This window comes from Paramacrobiotus metropolitanus, unplaced genomic scaffold (genome assembly GCF_019649055.1).
Source record: "Paramacrobiotus metropolitanus isolate TYO unplaced genomic scaffold, Prichtersi_v1.0 Parri_scaffold0000027, whole genome shotgun sequence".
Lineage (NCBI taxonomy): Eukaryota > Metazoa > Tardigrada > Eutardigrada > Parachela > Macrobiotidae > Paramacrobiotus > Paramacrobiotus metropolitanus.
This window is the reverse complement of record NW_026570247.1, coordinates 193,992-216,888: the sequence shown is the minus strand read 5'-3', so window position 1 is coordinate 216,888 and position 22,897 is coordinate 193,992. Positions and strand designations below refer to the sequence as shown.

Sequence of the window (22,897 nt, the reverse complement as noted above, 5' to 3'; positions counted from 1 at the left end):
CCCGGGGTAATTTCTCCGCCCGCGTGTAGCCGACCGAGTTGCCTCGTTGCGGCTGCGACGACGCCATCATCACACCGCACAGCAGCACCGCATTTCATTTTCATCCAAGCAACTGAATCGAAAAGCGTTGGGCTGTCTCATCGGGAGAAGCCGGTTCGTCGTGTTTCGTGCGGGTTTTTGGGGTTTTGGCAGCGTCCATCGGGCTGCTTCGTGGTTTCCGTTGATTCTTGTTTGTGTGAAGTTTCGGTTTTCTTCCTAGTCCATCTCAGGTACGTGGATTTGAAGTTTGTAGAATTATTTTGTGGTAGATAGCTGCGTAGAGAGCCGCGGTGATCCGTCTGGGTCCTCCGCGGAAAACCGATTTCCTCGCTGCTGTTTTGACTTTTTTCCGTTGATTTTGTAACAGAAAATTCACAGACTGTTTAAAGGTAATTTAATCAGCAAAATTTTTCCGTGTAACTGTAGTCATTCTGCGAAATTTTAATTTGAAATGAAGAGGAAGAATACCGCTTGGGTCGCCGCCGTATAATGGGATTTCCCCAATGTTTTTTCCTTTCCCTGTTCTTTTTTCAATTTAATTGCGATGTGATCAGGATGTTGACGGTGTGGAACGCTTGTATGTAGAGATCCAAGGCATTCCAACCATGGATAGCGACTATTCTGGTGGCGGACGTTCGTTCGGCCGCGGCGGCGGCTTCCAGGGTACGCCGACCCGGGATGAGAAGTCGGGTGGATTCCGGCTGCATGTCGGCGGCATCGCCGACGGGGTGAGCGAAGAGCAGGTCCGTCAGACCTTCCAGAAGGTGGGCAACGTCAAGGACCTGTGGATGTCCACTAACAGCGACTCGCCGCGTTTCGGCTTTGTGGTCTTCGAGGACCAGGGTGATGCGGAGAACGCCATCAGCAATGTCAGCGGGCAGGAGCTGGGCGGATCCGAGCTGCGTGTGGCCTGGGCCAAGCCGCGTGATCAGCGTAGCGGCGGGGGACGTCGTGGAGGATACGGCGGTGGCGGTGGCTACGGAGGCGGTGAGTTGCCGGAAATTCGATTTTTTTGGGAATTTTTTATGGAATTTTTTCGGTAAGAATTTCGAGGTAATATTTAGGCAATCGAATTTTGAAATTATATTTATTCAATGAAATTCCGAATTAATTTGGATGATTTAATTGCCGAATTTTTCCGGTAAGAATAATTATTTTTTAAATTTATTCAATTTAAATACCGAATTTCTGTTTTTTTATTTTGGTCATAATTCAGTAGTGCAGTTATTTTATTGTTGAATTTTTTCGGTAAGAATTCAGAAATTCAAGTTTCGAATTTTTCTTAGTTTGAGTAGGCTGACTTCCGCATAAAATTTCTGTGAAATAGAATTAATTTTCTCATGGTGCTGCGATAAAAATTTGCCAGATTAATCTTAGGCCAAGCAGATATTTTAGCCATATTTCTCATGTGTTCGCCTAAATTAAATTGATATAATTTCAGAATTTCAAAAATTTCAGTTTTTTTATTGCAGTTAAAAATTCGTCCGAAATGATAATCAATTTAAGATGAAGAAATCTGAATGACAAGTCATGATGGTGATCGATTTAATCAGTATTTATTCTACGCTTATTCAACGCTTTGTTAATGTGAATGATAACATGTTACGAGATCGGATATTTCGGCGATAATTATTGAATTTATTCTGGTTGATAATGACATGCTTGCGTCATCCGCTGTTATCAGTGGCCTCAACCGGTGATTGTGTCTTGTGTAGGCGGTGGGTATGGTGGTGGCGGCGGAGGATACGGAGGCCGCAGTGGAGGTTACGGTGGCGGAGGGGGCGGCGGCGGCGGCGACCGCTCGTGCTACAAATGCGGCCAGTCGGCATATTTCCGCAACTGTCCGGAGAACGACGGCGGTGGCCGTGGCGGTTATTAGAGGACCCCCTTCTTCTTCATCCAGGCATCCTCCCCCATCGTATCATCCGTGTTTAAGCTCGTGGGTCGTTTTTTAACTTCCATTATATTTTTTTGATAATAATGTCCGTTTAGCGCTTTATTTTCGAGCTGAAGAATTCCTCTCGTAGTACGTGTGCGTGTTTGTACGAAGCCGCACCGGTTGTTTGTTACGTATAGAATTTCCGTTTTCCGGCCTTGACCAAAAAAGAGAAATCTTCTCTCTCCGCGGTGGGTGGGAGACGTGTTTCTGCGCGCACAAATGATTCTTGGCGACATGGTTGTTTGTTACGTCTGTGGAAAAACGCGCTCCTTATTGCGCTGTGTGTAGCTCGGAGATATGATGTTTTTGACGAATACGTGGCGGTTTTCTCTTTTTGTCCGAACGCAGTTTTGAGTCTTGGTGTACAGAGGAGCTCGGTTTAACTTAGTATTATTCTCTCTTCTTCGATAAAGTCCAGTTCTTGTGTGCGGTGCGTGGCGGCTTTCCGGTAATTCCATAGAAAACACGTACAATTTATTGATGAATTTACTCATGCAAAATAAGGCAATAAAACGTAGGAATTTGAATTTTAACGGCAGAAAAATTGAGAAATAATTTATTTTAAATTGGGGATAATTGGAATTTGCTGATCTACAAATTACAATTAATCAATTAGAAGTACTTGTGCTTTAAGAAATTAAAAACTAAATTTGCCGTTTTTTTTGCGGATAGTTACATGATTTCAAATAAATAATCGTAAAAAATAAGCAACAACGAAAACCCAGAAATAAACAATTTATTTGTGATGAAAAAATTAAAAATGCGGCATTTTACCGCATCATTCGGGTTTGATTTTAACAGCGCACATTTGACAAGTAGTACCGTCACGAAAAATGATTGAAAAATTGTTTACTGCATATTTTTTGCGCTTCAATATTTAATTTATCAGCAATTCTGATTTTTCTGCTTTCGCGAGCAAATAAAATCGGTAAATACAGGTAAAATTAAAGCGGCGCATACAAGGAATGTCCAGTAAGTAACACTGCAAACCGAAAGCTGGCAACAGAGAACAGCGCGGGAAGAGTCGCATTAAAGCCCCTTGACAGCGCTGAAATCAGTTCAGAATTTTTGTTTTGGTTTTAACATTTGAATTCTAATTTATCTTTAAATTAACATCGTGATTTGTAGCTCAAAATAATTAATATCACATTATCATAAAACCCAGATGAATTTGCATGTTTTATTCCTGCGCATCAAAAAAGCACGGGGCAAACAAAAGCAGCGCATGTAGCGAATTCACCGTACACAACTTCCGGCTGCCATCGTCAGTGTGAAGGCGAACAACGGAGACAGCACGGCCAGCGCAGCGTTTACCCCACTTAAGCACTGGCCGAACGCAAACGCGTTCGCCGTTCTGCCAGTCTTTGTTGTTGTCCGACGCGGTTGGCTCGTTTCTAGTTTTTATCCGTAGATTCTGCCGTCTATTCCCGTTTAAAATCTCTATCTTTTAGTTTTTTTAATTTTAAGTTTTTATTCCGGATGCCCCGATGCCCGCCGTGGCCCGTGCCGCTGGTGTCAATGGCCCGTCTGCTGACGCTGCTCGGCAGCAGCAGAGCAATGGACGCAGCGTATCCGGTAAATCCCCTGTTTGACTGTGTAGCTGAGCGCATTATTTACGAGAATCTTGTGTGTTTGTGGAGCGTCCTCCCGGCCGCGTTTTGGCCCGGACCCGCAGCGCGATGCTCCCGCGGTTGTTGAGACAGGGGAGTCGTTCGCCTGGACGCCGTCTGCGTCGTCCGCGCAGTCGGCCAGCAGGATCGCTGAACTGCGGCGCTCGCTGTTCATTCCCTGTCTGCCGGACGAGATCGAGCTGAACGAGTTGGCCGCGCGTCTCACGCTGCTCGGGAATATTCAGGAGATTATCATCAAGAGGAATCAGCGGGTAAGTTGTTAAGTTTGGAGTTTTATCGTTTTCTGTAGATTTTAAAGAATTATTCTGCGTGAAAAAATGTGAAAATAATTCAATTATAACGAGTTATTGATTTAATTAGTGATTTTAATTCGGTCGAATTTCGTCGCCATTTTCCGTTCTCGACTTTGCGTGATGTGGTGTTGCCATAGTTTAAATTAATTTTCTCTCTGGTGTTGCCATAGTTTTTCGCTGTTCTTGTCATTTTTGAGATGCGGTTGTTGTCATGGTAAAATTAATTTTCTTGGGAATTTGCTACAGTTATGCCTGTTATGGTAACACGCGCTGCGTCGCAAAATTTTGTTTTGCCAAGCGTTTTATTTATTTCATTATTTTTAATTTTCTTACGTAAACTCTACCAATTCAAATTTTGCTCCGAAAATGCACAGTTAATTTCTACTCGCTGAAAGCGGATTGTTATAAATTTAGGCGTATTTTTCATAATTTTGCTCGTTTTTCTCCGATTTTCAGCCCGAAGATTGATTTTGAAAAAGGGATTAAAATTTTGTTATTAATCAATTATTATGCCAGTGCAGTCTGTTATTGAATTTGTTGGTCGGTTTATCTGTTTTAATTTATTTTTGAAATTATTCTTGTAGTCGTGCTTGGCTTGCTAATTAATTACTTGTGATTTGTGAAGTAACATGACATGGTATGGCGCATTAATTTTGCATTTGTGAGGTTTATTCCTGACGGATCAAACCGAATCTGTTTTTCAACCATTAATAATTTAATTCTTAGAAATTCCAAATTGGTAGTAGCACATGTTCGGTCTTTTTGGTTCGTTTACGGATTACAGAGTGCTTGTGAAATTATTTTTGTACCGATTTCTTTTTTGTAGAAGTGACTCGCATTTGTACTAATTTAAACACATTTGTACTAGTTTTGGGTATTTGCTAGATTAATTACGTAGCAGTTAAAATTCGAAACAGATTGAACCGAATTATTTTTTCAACCAATAATAATTTATTTCTGAAAATTGCCGAACACTATCCGCTCGATTTTCGAATCGCCGAATCGGATCAATTTGTACAAAGCGTGCCGTGTGGAAATTTTAAATGCTCAGCGTAAAACGCAGCCAGAATTAATTGATTTAATTTTGGAATTATCAGTTATGTGATTTATTTGCCTGCGACCTGGCGGTGCGCCGATAAGAATCCCGTTGCGCATAATTATATAATTGGCAGGCGGTGCGCTTCGGCATCGTCGTCTTCGTGGAGGAGGAATCGGCGTTCGACGCGCTGCAGGCCGGCCTCGTGGTGCAGGAGCAGCGCGTGGCCATGGAGCCGCGCCGGTCGCCGGACGGCCACCCGCACCCGCCGCGGCTGCCCCGCGACACGCCCACGCCCCTCATCGTGCAGCGCGCCCCCGGGGGCCGCGGCGTCCCTTTATCTGTTTTGCCGGCGGGCGTGCCGGTCCTCAGCGAAGACGAGGCTTACGAGCACCACCGCACGGGACGGCCCCCGGGGGCGGTGGCCTTCCGCGCCCCCGTCCTCCACAGCTGGCTGGAGTTGGTGCAGAAGAGGCAGCTGGCTGTTCCCGTGGTGCCGCTGGCCGGGGAGGCCGTCAAGAGGAAGAAGGCGCTCCACCACAAATTCTCCTTTCTCACCGAGACGGACGATGTAAGTGCAATGCGGATGTGTGGTTTCGCCGGTTGGCAATTTGTACAGCTGATTTTGTATAAATTTTTCTGGATTTTTGTGAATTTTTTATGGAATTTTGCGGATTTTAATGTTCATCCGAATATTGCATTAATATTCACAGATGAATTTATTTTAGGTTTTATTTGATTTATTTATGCTCATTCTCCTTTTTTTATTTTGCTGGGAAAATTTTGAGTTTTTTCTTTATTTTTTCTTGATTTATGGATTCGTATTTTGGGTTTGTTCAGATTTATTAATTATGGAATTTTCAAAATTTCTTGTAATAATTGTTTTGCCGATGAATTTCCATGCTTTTTCTCAGAGGACTTTTGGCGAGTTTTTTAATTTTCTTGTGTATCAAAAACACAGCCAAATCAAGCACAATACGGTTCTCGGAAATTCTGTCCGGTTTTTCATTTCATCGGATGATTTCCATTTTTTCTGCCTCTTACCGGAAAAATGGCATTATTAATATTTTTCATTATTTTCTTGATTTTATTTCACTGTAATATACATCATAGTGCAGAAATGATTACAGTTACGTTGCAGCCGTGCCAGCAAATGCGCTTGTTGATGGAGCGGTCGCAGTTGAGTGCGGAAGAGCGCGATGCACGGGAGAACGTGCGCCGCCAGCTGGAAGCCACGTTCCGGCGCATTTTCCGCCGGTGCACGGTGCGATTATACGGATCCTCCGTCAACACGTTCGGCGTCCGCGGATCCGACATCGACAGCTTCCTCGATCTGCACTTGGACGAGATAACGGCCCCGCCCGCTGACTGTAAGGTAACCCCTTTCATTCTACAACTGTTTACTTTTATTGGATGAACTTGTATTTTTTATTCGAGTGTTCGATTTGTTATAATGTGCGCGTTTGCACTGGTTTTAATAATTCGCTATTTAATTTTACCGATTTAATTCCACAGTTAAACGCGGTGAAATTATTGTTGTTCTTATTATTAATTTTACCAGAGCGCCTTAGGCGAAAATTAATTGTTTTTTCAGTGTTCCGTAATTAAGTGAAGTGGTTCAAAGTAAGGCTTTGCTGTTCGGTTGAATTGATTATTGTTTAATTTGGAAGTTCAGCTTTTCTTACTTTAATCATTAATAAATACCGGATAATTATTACAAAATAATTTGGAAATTATTCGGGAATGTCGTTTGCTTTCTTTTTGTGCGTAGTTTTTTATATTTTAATTGCTAATAATTTCCGGATAATTTTTCCGTTTATAATTACCTGATAATTGGTAATTTAGCAGTTATTCGGGAATGTGGTGTATTAATTATTTTGGTGTATTTTAATTTTTTACGGTATTTTTTTGTAGCCCCGCGAGCAGCCGATGAGCTATTATTTTTCCAACGTGACGCAGCTGTTCCAGTGCCCGTACGAGCCGTGGGAGCTGGCTGGGGAGTCGCCGAAAGACATCCTGCGCTTGATGGAGAAGCTGCTGCGCTACCTGGCCAAGAGCGAGAACTACGAGGACGTGCTGGCCATTCCCGCGGCCCGCACGCCCATCCTCAAGCTGCGCCATCCCGCCGCCCACCTCAGCGTCGACGTCTCCTTCACCAGCAAGTACGCACCCGCGCTCGACGCTCAGAATAAATCGTAGTTATTTCTGGAATTAATCCAGAAAAATTACAAAATTAATTTGGACTTCTATAGATATACAAACAATTTAAGAAAATAATAAGAAATTATTTTTCGGTATCGTAATTGTGTTTCAAATATAAACAAGAATGGTTTAAGCAATAATTGGGAGTTCTGTAGAGTTTTAAATTCATTTAGATTAAAATAATATGAATTATTACCGGAAATAATATTTATTTTTGACGTTGCAGTGATATGGAATAATGTGCGAAATCAGTTGAAAATCGCTGTAAAATAATAAAAATAATCACGACAATAATAATTATTTTGGAAGATGGTGTAAAAGTTTTGGTGTTTTTAATACGTTATTTCACTTATTTGATGGTTGACTCTACGATAAATCATAAAAGTCTGATTGAATGCCGTAAATTGGGATGTGTAAAAAATGACTGCAGAACATCTCTGTAAATTTGCACAGGATCGTAGTGCAGTGGCGCAGCTCTTCACCACTTATAACATTTGTCTTATCGGATTTCTGGTTTTATTTTTCCGTATGCGTCAGGTTGCTTACCGTAATTTATCAGGTTAAATGACTATTTTAACGGGTGGTCAGTGACCTCAAAAAATTGATTTTCCAGATAATTTTGCACACAGTTTTTGTCTGTTATAACTGTTTCTAACAAGAAAATAAATTAATTCTCAGGGACGTTGAAGAAATGGCATAATAAACTGCAGGTTGGTGTTGGAGAACACGGGCCTGCTGATTCTGTACAGCCATCCGGCTGCGAATTAGAAATAAATTTCCAGAAATAAATTTTAGAAATTACATTTTGATTTCTGTAAATAAACTTCAGTAAGGGGAGTATAACGTTTTGCAAATAAACCATAGTAAAATGTTTAATCCAAATATGTACCTTTTAATAGACGAATGTCGGTAACAAATAAGCTTAAAATAATAATAAGTCCTAATCGCAGGTCAGTGTTTGAGAACACGGGCATGTTGATTCTTCAATTCTTCACAGCCATGCCGATGTCCGGCTGCAAATTAGAAATAAATTTCAGAAATATATTTTAGAAACTAAATCTCTGTAAATAAATTGCAGTAAGGTGAGTAAAAATTTTGGCAAATAAACTATAGTAAAAATGTTTAATCCAAATATGTACCTTTTAATAGACGAATTTTGGGTAGCTTAAATAAGCTTAAATAATATAATCATAATTGCAGGTTAGTGTTCGAGAACACGGGCCTGTTGATTTTGTACAGCCACCTGGAGCCCCGACTGCGTCCGCTGGTGTTGACGCTGCGGCAGTGGGCGGACGCCAAGGAGCTGACGGGCAGCGAGGGTCTGACCAAGTACGCCCTGACGCTGCTCCTCGTCTTCTTCCTCCACACCCAGGAACCCCCCGTCCTCCCGCCGCCCGACGAGATCCACCGCCATGTCGTGAATAATCCCCGTCTGACGCGCTTCTTGGACGAGGAAGGCGGCTTCAGCTTCGATCTGCCCGAGAGGAAATTGGCCGACTTGGCCAAGGAGTTGCCGCCCTCGAGGAATACGAAAACGGAAGGTATGTTAATTTTTGTATTGAGTGTCGCTGGTTTTTTTTCGCACTTTGTCTCTCATATTTTCCACAATTTATTACTTTATAATACTGTTGTAAATTAATGTTAATAAATTCGGATTTCCAGTCTTATTGAGATGAAATATTCGGGTTTGGGAAAACGATGCATTTATTCTGTAATTACGCACTATTTTACCGTGGGTACTACAACTGTTGCTCCGAATTAAATTATTTTTAATTTTTAATAAATTCTTTATGGGTTAAAAAATAAAAAAGTGCCGTATTTAGTTTTTTTATTAAGTACCGTAAGTACTAAAAACGAATAGGCTACGTTTAATTTATCTTTAAGTTTTTGGAAAATATTTAACGGATTGCGAAATAAAGGCCGATAAAATCACAGCTTCAAACCAGTTAAAAGGAAACAGAATATTGACGTTGTTTTATTTCAACGCGTTGTATAATTACTGTGCTAACGTTAATACTTTTAATTTGATTATTGCGTTATTTTGACCTTTGTAATTGTTGATAATTCGTTGGTGTACTGAAAAATAAAAAACCGCTGAAAATAGACCTTTTGGTTGAACTTGATAAATCTCCTTCGCATCAGGTCTGTTGTGGGGAAATATTAGAATTAACATTTAAAAAAATACAGTAATACGTTGCACTAGTGTACCTTCATGTTGCTTCTGAAATTGGCATTTTTTTACCCATATTAAACGTTTGAATTTATATTAATTAGGATTATTTATACCTTTCGCTGTATTGCAGCGGATTTATTGGTGGATTTTTTTATATTATTAATCACAACATATACATACAAGTAATTATACGTTTAATTAAAAATTCTTAGTTATTTAATAATTATACACTTCGCTGTGTTGCAGCGGAATTATTGTTGGATTTTTTCGAGTATTACTCCACCTTCTCCTTCCCCACGACGGTGATGCGGGGCTGGAGCGGCGAAGTGGTCCCGCTGAGCGATTTCCGCGATTCCCTGCCGCCCACGGGCGACCCCTTCAAACTGCGCTACGTGAACCTGCAGGACCCCTTCGATCTCTCGCACAACGTCGCCAAGAGCGTCTCGCTGACCACCTTCGTGGCGCTGCAGCGCTGGCTCCAAGAGGAGGTGGCCGTCTTCCGCCGGCGCGCGCTGAACCTCCTCCCGCTGCTGGAAACCGACCGCGAAGACGTGGCGCCGCCGCCCGTCATGCTGCAGCTCTCGGCCGTTCAGGCTGCGATCCCTTTTGACCAATGGGCGCCCCGCGTCCCGGAGCTGCTGCGCCGGATGCTGGTCGAGTTCTTCAAGTGTGACTGCCCGCTGCCGGCGGTCGACGGTGAGTTGGTCTTTTTTTTCTCCATTAATTGATTTTCTGAACCGATTTATTTAGATTTATTCTGGTCATTTTCTAATGCATTAATTTTAATAATTTATGTTTTTGTCGTTGATCACTTTTGTAATTTACTGCTTATTATTAGTGGCTAATTTGTATGACTGCCCGCTCCTGGTGGCCAGCGGTGTGTGAGAATTTTTTTCTTCATTAATTGATTTTCCAAACTGATTCGATTTGCACTTAATTTCTGGATGCTCTATTCCTAATCCTTTTTGCATCAAATATTTTTAAAACGTTTTTGTTTTTTCAGTAAGTATCTTATTTTGTAATTTACTGCTAACTGTTGGGTGCAGGGTGGCAGGTATTGTTGTGGAAATATAATTTTAACCATAATCATCCTTCGGTGTTTCCTGCGTATTTTATACTCGTATTTCTTTAATAATTATTTTATTTTCTTGCTATTTTTCAATTAGTTTTTGAACTGCCTCAAGTTATGATTTTTAATAAAAATTGTTTTTTTGGTAATTTTATTACATTGTGAATTTTCTGAACCTTTTTATTTATGTTTGAATATATAAATGGCGTCTCGTCGCGTGGTACAAAAAAAATTTTGATTTGTGTTGGATCTTTTTTCAGCAGACGACGGCAGTGTATTTTGTCAATATAAAACGCTTCTGCTTATTCGTTTATTCCTAAAATTTCTTGTATATTTTCTGGGGATGTTTGTGTTAATTTATTTCTTCTGACGAATTTGTTTGTTCAGTTAAATAATTTTTGGTGGGATTTGAGTGTGCATGGCTGTGGTGCAGGTGACATGGCCGGCGGCAGTGGCGAGACGCGGCGTTTCCGGCAGATCGGGCGGATCGTGGCGGAGTGGGAGTGCCGACTGCAGCAGCGCACCTGGCTGAACCGGCGCGCCTACCGCAAGGCCGTGCTGCAGAAGCGGCCGGGGACGCTGCTGGGTCTGGAGGAGCAGTGGCGGCTGGAGTGCCAGGTGGCCGAGCGAATCGCCGCGACTGCCGGGCGGCCGGTGGACCTGCACTTCCGCCTCACGCTCCTCCACAACGCCGTCGAGACGGAGCGGCTCTGCGTCTTCCTCGCCGCCGAGGAGTCCTCAACGGATCTCCAGTAAGAACGCTTTTTCAACTGTTTCATTATAACAGATACGCGGAAGATTTCACTTCACTGTAGAATTAATTTCTCATTTTCTTGCCTGGATTTTTACCGCGCAATAGACAGATGCAGCAAATAATGGCAAAAAAATTAATTTTCTAATTAACACATACTTCTGCACAATTATTAACATAAATAAAATATTAATTACATATTAAACGAATTAAAATGTTGTGGTAATGTCGAAGAGCCGGTAGGCTGTACAGGAGTTTGTTTGGGTTTCTGCGGCGTTTATTAAATAATTTAAAAGGGTATTTGATGCGGTTCATCTTCGTTTTCTTGTGCAGCAAACAGATGAAGTAGCCGATAATGATAAAACAAACTGATAAATAATTGTTAAATATGTTAACTATAATTATTAAAATAAATAAAATATTAAATTCGTATGTAATGAAATAAAATCTGGTGGTACGGTTAATAAACCGGTAATTATGTACAGGAATTTGTTTGAGTTTCTGCGGCGTTTCCTGCCGGAGCATCTGCGCCGGTTCCTGCGTCTGGGGCACAGCGCGGAGCTGGAGAACGGGCGGGATTCCGCGGAGCATCCGCCGGAGGACGCCGCCGCAGCGGCACCGCGTGGACTGAACGGATCGCACTGGCCGGAGGCCCGCAGCGGGGCTGAAGAGCGCCGTTAGCCGTTGTTGTTGTTGTTGTGTTTCCGGTTGTATTTACTTGCCGTTGGCTGGGAAGCGGCGCCCGCCGCGCTGTGGATGCACGGGAATGGGTTGTTGATTAATGACTGTTGTCGAGGTGAAGTGTTAATGTGTAGATTCAGAGATTGTTGAGTCTTCGTTTTTGTTACAGTGATGCTGATGTTCTGGCATATTCTGGCTCGGATCGCCAGCGTACGGACGCTGTTGGGTTGTGCGCCGCATTGGGCGAATGAAAATATTAATAATGAAAATGCATTAATACAGAATAAAATCGGGAAGAAACTAGTCAATAACTGACGGAAAAATCTGTAAAAGAATATATTCATTGACGCTTGTTTATTTACGAAAACCAATCCATATCTACAACAGAACATATCTATATGAAATGCCAGTGCAATGATCATTTTGAGAATAGCACGTACACCGCGTCATGCGTCTCGTTTCGCTCCTGACATGCTGCGATCTTCCCGGAGCCCTTCCTGCACTGTCCGAGACCGTCCGGCTAGGCTGTTTATCCAGCGCTGGTACACGTGCAGCACTATGGCCTAAAGGTCATCGCTCACCGCGGCGGTCAGTGGGCGTGGACGGCGCACATCCAACGGCTGGCCAGTGGCCAGGCAGGGCGGCGCCGTGAAAGGTCACGCTGGTCCGCAGTCATCCCTGGTCGTCGGGCATGTGTCTGCCGTTGCACACGCACCATCGGCAATAAATGCTGACCTTTTATTGGGCGGCTGGGCCGGACCATCCCGGTGGGTGCAGGAGGACCGCGGTCCGCAGCGGAGACGCGGCAGACGGTTAAAGGCGGCGTGGGGCGGACTGCAGTGCTCGGTGACTACCGGGTCGGTCCCGCCCGACGCTCCCGACAATACGGCCACAGCACCGGCAGTCATCGGGCGCACGGCACTTCCGCCGGCGGGAGCGCCGCCGGGACGCTAAGACTGACGACCTAGCTACGTCGCGCCCGCTTCTTCAGCTGGGGCCCTTTCTTGGCATCAAGAAGACGGGCGAAGATAGTTCTTTGTAGGCAGGCACTGCAGGCGGGAAACGGGGTACAGCGCGTCAGTGCTTGGCACAATAAGGAAGGCGTTGGCCGGCGTTGGCGCTGGGTGTGTATGCCGACAGGTAGTTCGGTAAGCACGCTTGCAACACACATCCAGTGGGTCCGCATCCGCCGTCGCGGCCCGCTCACTGTCCAGGAACTGTCGGACCCCGCTGATCTCATCCCAGAACGCTACCTGCGCGTACCGTATAACCCCTGGTATAGTACTTGAGAAAATAAAATCTATACTTCATGCAGTACATAAATCATGAAGTACATAAATCATGCAGACGGTTTTCTCACTATGCTACCTTAACTCTGCTGTCCGGCCTGCACGTGGAATAATTTGTATTCGCTCGCTGTCTAAGGTCACATTCATTCCCGTCTGAAAATCGGGAGGGCCGACTGTACGAGCGGCCTCTTGTTGGGACGCCAATAAAGTCAGATTTTTAAGAACCACTCGGCTATGAGTGATGCGTGGATAAGAGAGCAGTTTGTCCTGAGACTGACACAGGTATCTGGCACAGCTATGCCTGCATGCCGCAGGAACCGATACCACACCGGTGACTCCATCGGGCACGCTGCGTATACGTTACAGATTTTCCGAGGAATGTTTTTTACCGATTATTGTCCACAGGATCCCAGTGTTTACTGACATTGTCCTGCATGTACCTTCCTCGTGTTTCCTGTTCCTTTTCGCTTTCACGGCCGTTAGCCCAGCGTTTTGCGGCCGTATCCTTAATGCACCGTGCATCCGGTTCACGAAGAACTGTACTCGTAATGATTGTTCGCCAACATGTGCGATACGCGACGGATGACCTCGTACATCCCCGGTACAGTTGACCGTAAGCATTCACTCGTCCCTCTCTGTTCCCCGGGATTCAAGCAGGTTTCTTACCAGCCTGTCGACAGACGGAGCAGCAACAAATACAACGATTCATTTACTGAAATACACGAACAAAAATATATCCCGACAATGCGCATGCCAAAATTAAACAGGTTGGTCTATCTGTAAATGCCGACGGTGCTCTGGTCAAGGGAATGCGTGCGGCTTGGACAGTGATCCCGTACCGGAGTAACCGGACGTCTAATTTTTTTTACCACCAGCTTTTATACATACATACACTAATTATCGTTCTTTTGACTCGTATCTGTTATGCGTACCACCGCGGACAGGACGAAGAGTACCGTTTCTCTGGTGTACGGCACGCGCATCCCAAATGTCCGAAATGCTTTCAACGTCCCAGTACTGCTGGTTATACACGAATGTCAGAGATATCAGCCATGTTTTGGATGACTGTTTTCATTGGAACCGATTACCATTACAAGGAAATTACGGTAATGTGTCACAAGTGAATTCCGATGTACGTACAGTATTGCACAACTAAGAATAAAGAACTACAGACTGTACAGCATTAAAGCATATAAGCACAAATTAGCAAGGAAATTACGGTAATGTGCCACAAGTGAATTCCGATGTACGTATAATATTACACAACTAACGTAAGAATAAAGAACTACAGACTGTACAGCATTAAAGCATATAAGCACAAATTAGTAAATTAGAGACAGAAATGGAGGAACACCAGTGAATGATAAGGTGTATTTACATTATACACATGGCGTAACGGCTGATGCGCCAAATAAGGCGACGATAAGGCCGGTGCATCCGTGCGTCGGTACAGCTGCGTGTCAGACGCGGAAGACCTCGCTGATGCCCAGGACCGCCAGTTTGCTCAGCTGGAGCACGTCCAACGTCCGCAGGTCCTCGTCATCCCAGCATCCTACGCTCCCGTCGCCAAAAAACGGGCTAAACCTGCCAGTTTCAACACATTTAGGGTCACCATGTAACAAAGCCATTTAAAGGTCACTTTGTAACAAAACCATTTAAAGGTCACTTTGTAACAAAACCATTTAAAGGTCACTTTGTAACAAAACCATTTTCACTGTGCAACAAAACAATTTAAAGGTCACTGTGCAGAATAACCGTTTAAAGGTCACTGTGCAACAAAACAGTTTAAAGGTCACTGTGCAGCGGAATGGCGTGAACAGCGTGGGCACTTACACGTTGAGATATTCCCGGATCCCCTTCCATTGCCGTGGGTACTCCAGGCTGCGCACCCAACGCTCGTGGACTTGCGCTACTTTGGCGTAAAGGTCATCGCTGACCGGTGGACAGTGGGCGTTGACGGCCCACATGAAACTACTGGCCATGGCGTCCTCGCGTGTATCGCAGTGGAATTCCACGTTGGGCAGCGTGATCTGCATCTGGTCGATGCTAAGCGGGGCGGCCTCATAGTGCAGCGGTACCATCCAATTTTTCTCCTCGCTCAGCAAGAGGATATCGGGGCCTTCCAACGGTTGGCTGAACAAACTGAACATGGCGAAGCGGAACAGATTGCAAAGCGTCCAGTGGCGGAGGATAATGCGCCGGGCGTAGTCGCGGAATCGGGTGACCTCCATGGGGAAGAAGTGGTACTCGTCTCCCAAGCCGCCGAAATTCAGGTGGATATCGCGCAGAATGAGCAGTGGTAGACGCGGGTTCAAGGCAAAAAAAAGCTGGTAGCAGACGAAGGATATGTCGCATTCGTGGCGGTGCCCGACGACGATCGTCAGACTTTTCGTGGTGGAACGGATGGAGCGGGACAAGAGTCGGAGCGCGGCGTGGTCTCTTCCGATCAGGCACTGCACCGCGCCGTTGCTGCAGAAGCGGCAGCCGAAGATGATGTGGTTCATGTTGCGCGGGTCGCTGAGAATCTGATGCCATAAGCAGCACACCCTGTCAAGACATGTTAAAGGCCATGCGTCATTTACGAGTAAATTTGTGTGGCGTTTAGTCGCCGCTGACCTTTTGACCGTGGCCTGCGTGTGGAGGTCCAGCTGCAGGAGAATCGCGGTCCACAGCGGAGCCGGCAGATGAACGAAATCGGCGCCGTCCAAATCGACTGAAAAAAGCTACCTTGGAGCAGTACTCCTATTTTATTAGAAAGGTCACTTTACGATCACTTACGCTGGCCTCCGTCTTCGTACCGGCTCTTCCTGCGGCCGCTATGTTGCTCTGTGAAGATTGAGCTGTTCAGTAGCGAGACGAGTCCCGCTTGATCGGCACTTAGGTTCTGCAGCACCTGCAGCAACGTGGCGGTCGTCCACTCCGCCGGCATGACCTCCATTGCAGCGCTTAAGACGATGAAAGTACAGCTGTCCGTTCCGATGCGCAGTTGGAAGCGACAGCTGTCGTGTAGCTTCTTCAGGGTTTCGTGCCCGCTCATAGCATCACGGAGACGTTGGACGAGAAGAGTTCGGTCGGCGGGACCTCGCAGCACGGACAGAGACCCGGGGAATGGGATGACCACCTTGACGTAGCGGAAGCCACTAACAGCGTTGGCGCGCGACGCTCGGGCCGACGGCAATTCAGTGACGACCTGGCAACGGTCCACTACTTCGAAGGCTGGTGCACCGTTTTCTTTCAGGGAACCACACCTCGACGCGGGAGGGGTGGTAACAAAACAGACGCGGTCGTGCTTAGCCGAGATGCCGCCCCTTGTCGTCGCCGCTCGGAAGCGGAAGGGTCCGTTGAGCTTATCCTGCAGCGCCACCTGCACCCTGTTCCCACGTTGCCAGCGATAATCCAGGGGAACATCGCCCGGAAACGGAGCCAGCCACACGCGACTGGCCTCCATCCAGCGCGCATCCGTCCCTTCGGAATCGAACTCGACCAGAATTTGTTCGCAATTGTCGGAGATGTCTTGAATGTATCCCAGCCAATAACAATTAGCGTCGCTGTCAGACTGCACCACCACCGTGTTCTGGTAGCCGAAAGAACGGCCATCCGACGCCACACGCATCCGCCGGAAGGGTGGCAGTGATGTCGAGGATGCCATAATTCCATTCATTTTATAATGGTCACACCGTGTTGCTCGTGGCGTAGCCAACGCTTTCATGCCGACACCAAGGGGACTTATTTCTGTGACGCTGATAAATAGCGCTGGCTTGATACGCTCTGGTTGCCAGGCATATCAACTTTTGCAAATTTGCAATTCCATGTGGGTCAGGTCAAGAAGCAGGTAGCAGCATTTAGGGCGTCTCTGGTCACTCAGACTACACTGACAAGTATCAGCTATATAGTAGATCAGTATCAGTATCAGCTATATAGTATATAGTATCAGCTATATAGTAGCTATATTTTAATTCAGAGTCAGTGTGACACGGAAACCACTAGCCATTGTGGTAAATATGCCTTCCTGCTGCTAGCTCTGTTCCGATTACAACACACAGCCAAAATCATTACCATTTCCCGACGGTTCTTTCGACAGTCTACCGCGGAACTTAAGTGACAGAATGCATGCAACCTCTGCAGTCGCACTGTGTACGACTTACAGTTGGAAATATCCCCGAATCTTGTATCTTTCCCGGGATAGACCAGACCGCTCACCCAGCGCTAATATCCCTGCGCCATCTGAGCGTAAAGGTCGTCGCTGACTGGTGGACAGTGGGCGGTGACGGTCCACAGGAAACGAAGGAACACAGTGCGTCGACCGCATCGCAGTGGAAAGCCCCGCTAGCCAACGTGATCTGGCCTGACTGGAATGTGGATATGCTGTGCTGGCTTGTTCAGCGGAACCCTCTCCTGCTGATTCGCCAACGGCAGAGACGTACAGCGACGCCCATTTTGGGAATAGCATGCACAGCATCTCCTTTCGGCACTGGCATGCTGCTGCGATCTTCCCGATCCCGTAAAGGTCACCGACTCATCGCTCACCGCGGCGGACCGTAGGCGTTCGACAGCCCGCTTGACATGGCCGGCCACGCAGGGCGTCGTTACCGGCGGCGCAGTTAAAGGTCATGCTAGTCCACCCTCATCAACGGTCATCAATTTGCACCTGCACGAACGGAAACCAAAGCTAACCTTTTGATGGGCAGCTCTGCCAGAAGATCCTGGTGCAGGAGGAGTGCGGTCCGCGGCGGAGGGGGCTACAGGCGGCGTCTAGCGGACGGCACTGCTCGCGGACTGCGCGGCCAGCCCCGTCCAATCGGCGCGATGCAGATGGAGGCGCTGCCGCCACATCCCTTCCGCCGTCACGACCGCCGCCGGGAAACGCTGAGAATGACGACAGTGCGGCTGTCCGGGCGGGTACGCCGGTGGAAACGGCAGCGATCGTGCCCGCTTCTTCCGATGGACGTGGCCCCTCCCGGCATCACGGAGACGAGCGACGGGACGGCATCGGTCAGTGGCTAGTTTTCAGAGGAAGATACTCGCGGCGGGAGACGGCATGCAGTCATTGCAGTGCGCGCACGGCTTGATGGAGGCTACTGTCGGCGTCGACGTACTGCAGTTGACAGCAGGCCTAGGGCAACGCTCCGACCACGTCCCGATCCCGGTGCGGCACGAATGTCCAGCGCGTCCCATTCCGCCCCCGCGGGACGCACAGAGAGCCGACAGAAGGATGTCAGGAGATACAGGTCACACGAGATGCGAGCCCTTACAGCCGCCGCGCTCAGAAGCGGAAGGTCCCGTCGATCGCATCGCGCTGCTGAGCGCCACCGGCACCGGCGTCGCAGCAGCCCCAGCAATTCAGGGTACTTGAGAAAACTATCTGTATGGATAAACCGGGCAGCTTGATTTCTCATTTGGCTACCTTGTCAGCTGACCAACGCCTGGAACAAATTATATCCGTTTGCTCTCAAAGGTCACATACTGCAGTCATCTTCCCCGTTTTCCCCGCCTTTTTCAGTTGCGCTGCCGTATCATGGTTCAGCGTGTTTCGGCAACAACCTTAATGTATCCCGTATGCATTCCACGAAGATATCTGAGAGAAAATGACTACTGGGCTATACATGATGGATACGCGACGGATGCCCGCGTATCCCGCAATACAGTTGACCGTACACAAACTCCTCCCGGTCTGTTCCTCGGAATCCATGCAGCTTTGCTATCTCTACAAGCCGGTCGACACATCGAGCATAAGTAAGCTTATGCATCGATACAAATAACAAATACCCAATAAGAAATACGCAATACCAGCTGGTACGTGCCACCGGTGCTTTGGCCGAGGGAATTACTAGCTGCTTGCATGCACAGCGTACACCTGTCCAAGGCTGATTGTTCTGCACCCAGAACGAATATACATTTGCCGTGACGGGCGTCGGGAACGAGAAGGACCATCTTTTTCAGCGTTTTCGGCATGCCGGACAATTTTGTATGATGGATTCGCGTGCCGGACACCTAACTGTTTACTAGTCTCGTCACTCGTGTACGAGCTTGTATACGTACAAACACTGAATATCGATTACTACTGAAAAGCACAGTATTTCTTAGGCGTAACAGCGCGGAGAGTACCGTGTCTCTGCTGTACGCAATGCGCATCCAAAATGCTCGAAATGCGTATAACGTCCAAGTACTGCTGGTTATACACGAAAGTCAGGGATATCAGCACTTTCGTCTAGATGATTGTTCGATTGGGGCTGATTAAAGGGGAATCACGGTAATCGGTCACAACTAATTTCCATTGTAAGAACCACACACTGTACAACATTAGAACGGATCATACATACACAGCATAGGACAGAAAGCGTAAGACATCAGCAACATCAATCCTTATAATAACATGTACTGTACACATGGCGTAACGTCATTTGTCCCAAATACAGCGCCGCTAAGGCCGCTGCATCCGTGCGTCGGTCCCGCTGCGTGTCAGACGCGGAAGACCTGGCTGATGCCCAGCACCGCCAGTTTGCTCAGCTGGAGCACGTCCAACGTCCGCAAGTCTACATTATCCCACCATCCTGTTCTCCCGTCGCCAAAAAACGGGCTGAACCTGTGATTTGTTCACGGGTGAAAGGTCACTGTGCAGCGGGATGCCGTGAAAAGCGTGGGCACTGACACATTGAGATATTCCCGGATCCCTTTCCATTGCCGTGGGTAATCCAAGCTGCGCACCTAGCGCCCGTGGACCTGCGTTACTTTGGCGTAAAGGTCACCGCTGACCGGTGGACAGTGGGCGTTGACGGCCCACATGAAACGACTGGCCATGGCGTCCTCGTCTGCATCGCAGTGGAATTCCACGTTTGGCAGTGTAATCTGCGTCTGGTCGATGGTCATCAAGGATTCCCGCGTGTCCAGCGGGACCATCAACTGCTGTTCCGTCAGCGGCAGGCCAAGGGGGACACCTGCCACGAATAATGTGCGTATGGCGCACCCAAAGAGATTGCACAGCTTCCAATTGCGGACAATGATGCGCTGACAGTAAGGGCGGAATTGGGTGAATTCCAAGGCGAAGGAGTGATGCGGAGCGCAGCCGCCGAAATGTCGCAGGTCATAGTCGGCGGTATGCATGGCAATGGGTTCTTCGACAAATCGGAGTCCACATCGACGATGCCTGAGGAGGGCTTGTATTCTTGCCGCTAAAGCGTCGGATTACCCACAATGGACCCCGAGTACCGCTGGGTTTGCTTAATACTGAAACGAGAGTAATAAAATGACCGCCTTGTTTACAATGTTGTTGGTTTCTAACTGTTCATTGGTTGTTGTTTTACGGTTTCACTGTGTGACTCATCGTTCTTTTTCTCCACACTTTTGCCGGCTAAATGTCTAACTTACATACTTGCTGATCTGGTATCGAGTGCTGAGTGATCCGATTGCTGCACCATATTGCAACAGTGACCAAATGACGGATTGATTGAAGTATACGCCTACGAGAAAATCCAGTTAAAGCTAACTTTTGGTTTGGTTTTTGTCGTTGGAACATTTGATTCGTTTTGGTGGATAGACATAGAATGGACGGTCAGAACTGATAGGGTTTGGGTGGTAAATTTTACCCGCCGTTTAGAAAACTAGGTATTGTAACGAGGGCGGTTATGCGGGCGTTCTAATGGGTTGGCGTGTTGACCGTACCACGATGTTGTGTGGGCTGTTGATGGTAATGCCGGCACTACCGGGCGTGAGCTCAGCAGTGAATCGGAAGTGGGTTTACAGAGACAAGGACGAGCGGGATGATGTGTGCATCATCCCGAGGAGTCAACCAAAGCAACGTCGTTTTCAGGCATTTATTCAACAAGCGTACAAGCAGGACAAGCGGGTTACAAGCTAAAACAAGCGGGGCAAGCATCCATTCCAGTCTTTCTCTAATGAAGAGTCTGTTGGACGTTGCCTGCGTCGACACCACGGCCACTTCCCATGTGAACTTATTGTGAAGCTTACTTCCACGAGTGCGACAGCGGCTGCTGTACAAGTCGAAGAAAAGAAGACCAGATTACATTTATATTTGGTTGGTCGATATTTGGTTGGTCGATGTTTTGCTGGATAGCGTTTCAAACGAGGGACCAGGGGGGACCTTCGGCCATAGCCAGTGGCGCGTCTAGGGGGGTGCCAGAGCAGCCATGGCCCCCCGTAACCCGGACGTGAAAAAAATTCGCAAGATGGGGGTACATTGCAAATTTTTTTACGGCGGAGGTCGCCGAAAAAGCGAGAGAATACTCCCCCCTTTGGTGTGAGTTCTCTGGCTCCCCCTCTGAAACCCGCCTAGATTCGCCACTGGCCATAGCCATCGTTAAAGAATTGGGTCCGCTCCTGCAGCAACACACCGATCAACCTCGCTCTTACGAAAACCGCTGTCACTGGAAATTCAACGCGGAAATGAAGCTTATGTTCTTGGCACGATGGAAGGAGCGGATAAACTAAATAAAATGTTGTTTTTGTGATAATTACTGTACTATCTGTTCCACTGCTGTGATGCGCGTGGTGGTGATCAGTTAGCTGAACCAAACTTTTTACTGTATGATTAAGCTAACCGCACACCAACAATGTGGCGTGCTGCGCATCTGTCGATATGATAGCGTTGGTTGCAGTGATCCGATAGCTGCAGCGTAAAGTACGTATAAGAGATCAAAATAATGACGGCTCTAATCGAAGTACTTATGCAGTTTTCCGAACGACCTTAATTCCGCTCATACAGGCTTTATGGAACCATCAAGAGAGGAATGTTCATTCATTTCCCTGGTGTTACTAGAGTAATGGCAATGGGTAAGCTGCGTTCAAGCTACCCGGGACTGTTACCAAAAATGTAACAGGAACGGAAACCTGTACTTTAACGTATTCCAAACACTTTTTTGCATCGTTTCCCAACATTCTGTAGCCAAACGATTGGTGATGATTGCAGCTGTTTTGTCGCACAGCATCTGGTTGAAAAGTTATGGGCTAAATCGACATCCATAGTGTCGTGTACGTTGCTTTCCTAGCAACTACTGTTTTACTTCTTACTTCTTTCTGTTGTACTTTCTGTCATTCTACCTGCTGCGCAGTTGCTGTTCACATCATTAATTATGTAGTATTAATTAACTATTAAAGTATTACTTATACAATACTTCACATTGGCGTGAAGAATTCGAATTCATGCTTACTAATTTCTCCTACGACTACACTCTACGGCCATAATCTGCCATGGGAGGGATCCGATGCCGATTCCGCATGCACTCGCCTGGCAGACTGCCACCGTCCCACACCTTTTCGGCAGCGGACGCTCTGCCACCCTTTTCCCCACGATGCTGGTGGATATTATTTACTGCTGGTACCGCCCTGCCAGTACCATAGCGCTACCAACGGATATTCGTTCCGTGTAGTTGCCTGAACGTGCATTGCCAAACTGCTCAACGTAATGCCAATCTTCCTTCTGGATGATCTGGATGGAGCGAATTCTTCGTAACGCCCTGATGACCTTGCAGAGCGCTGTTTCGCACTACACGTCATTTTCGGGAATTTCCATTCAGTTGCTGTTGGTTGTTGTCATGGCCTGCGTTCACCATTGTTCTATGCAGCGTTTGCTCTGCAATCCAGTAATTCCGTACAGTACGTATCCTTGCTTACCTCCTTCCGCATTCCGCAGAACAACCTGAACGCGTTATGTACGAATGTACAGTACGTCCTGTCCTGGAGTACAATACACAGTATCGTACAATGTTACACCGTTATTCGAGCCGACTACGCAATGGTTAAATCCTTCGTATGGCGCCTTACACTTTGAAGTTGGATAA

At 46.7% G+C, this 22,897-nt stretch overlaps 2 protein-coding genes across 2 annotated transcripts; both read left to right on the top strand.

The window, feature by feature from the left end:
* Positions 1 to 79: 79 nt before the first annotated feature.
* Positions 80 to 2,404, top strand: LOC129587903 (uncharacterized). The gene is made up of 3 exons (XM_055481854.1): positions 80 to 269; positions 625 to 1,026; positions 1,755 to 2,404. Exons 2-3 carry the CDS (start codon positions 645 to 647, stop codon positions 1,916 to 1,918), a joined length of 546 nt encoding a protein of 181 aa, XP_055337829.1. The 5' UTR covers positions 80 to 269; positions 625 to 644; the 3' UTR covers positions 1,919 to 2,404.
* A 960-nt stretch (positions 2,405 to 3,364) lies between these two features.
* On the top strand, positions 3,365 to 12,111 carry LOC129587901 (uncharacterized). Its single transcript, XM_055481851.1, has 9 exons — positions 3,365 to 3,553; positions 3,619 to 3,860; positions 5,075 to 5,509; positions 6,080 to 6,313; positions 6,853 to 7,100; positions 8,341 to 8,681; positions 9,560 to 10,009; positions 10,816 to 11,134; positions 11,619 to 12,111. The coding sequence occupies exons 1-9, from the start codon at positions 3,466 to 3,468 to the stop codon at positions 11,812 to 11,814; spliced, it is 2,553 nt and encodes an 850-aa protein (XP_055337826.1). The 5' UTR covers positions 3,365 to 3,465; the 3' UTR covers positions 11,815 to 12,111.
* Positions 12,112 to 22,897: the final 10,786 nt, after the last annotated feature.

Coding starts and splice junctions, on each gene's coding strand:
- LOC129587901 (XM_055481851.1), top strand. CDS start 3,466: ATGCCCGCCGTGGCCCGTGCCGCTGGTGTCAATGGCCCGTCTGCTGAC. Junction 3,861..5,074: donor TCATCAAGAGGAATCAGCGG/GTAAGTTGTTAA, acceptor TATAATTGGCAG/GCGGTGCGCTTCGGCATCGT. Junction 8,682..9,559: donor GAGGAATACGAAAACGGAAG/GTATGTTAATTT, acceptor GCTGTGTTGCAG/CGGAATTATTGTTGGATTTT.
- LOC129587903 (XM_055481854.1), top strand. CDS start 645: ATGGATAGCGACTATTCTGGTGGCGGACGTTCGTTCGGCCGCGGCGGC. Junction 1,027..1,754: donor TGGCGGTGGCTACGGAGGCG/GTGAGTTGCCGG, acceptor TGTCTTGTGTAG/GCGGTGGGTATGGTGGTGGC.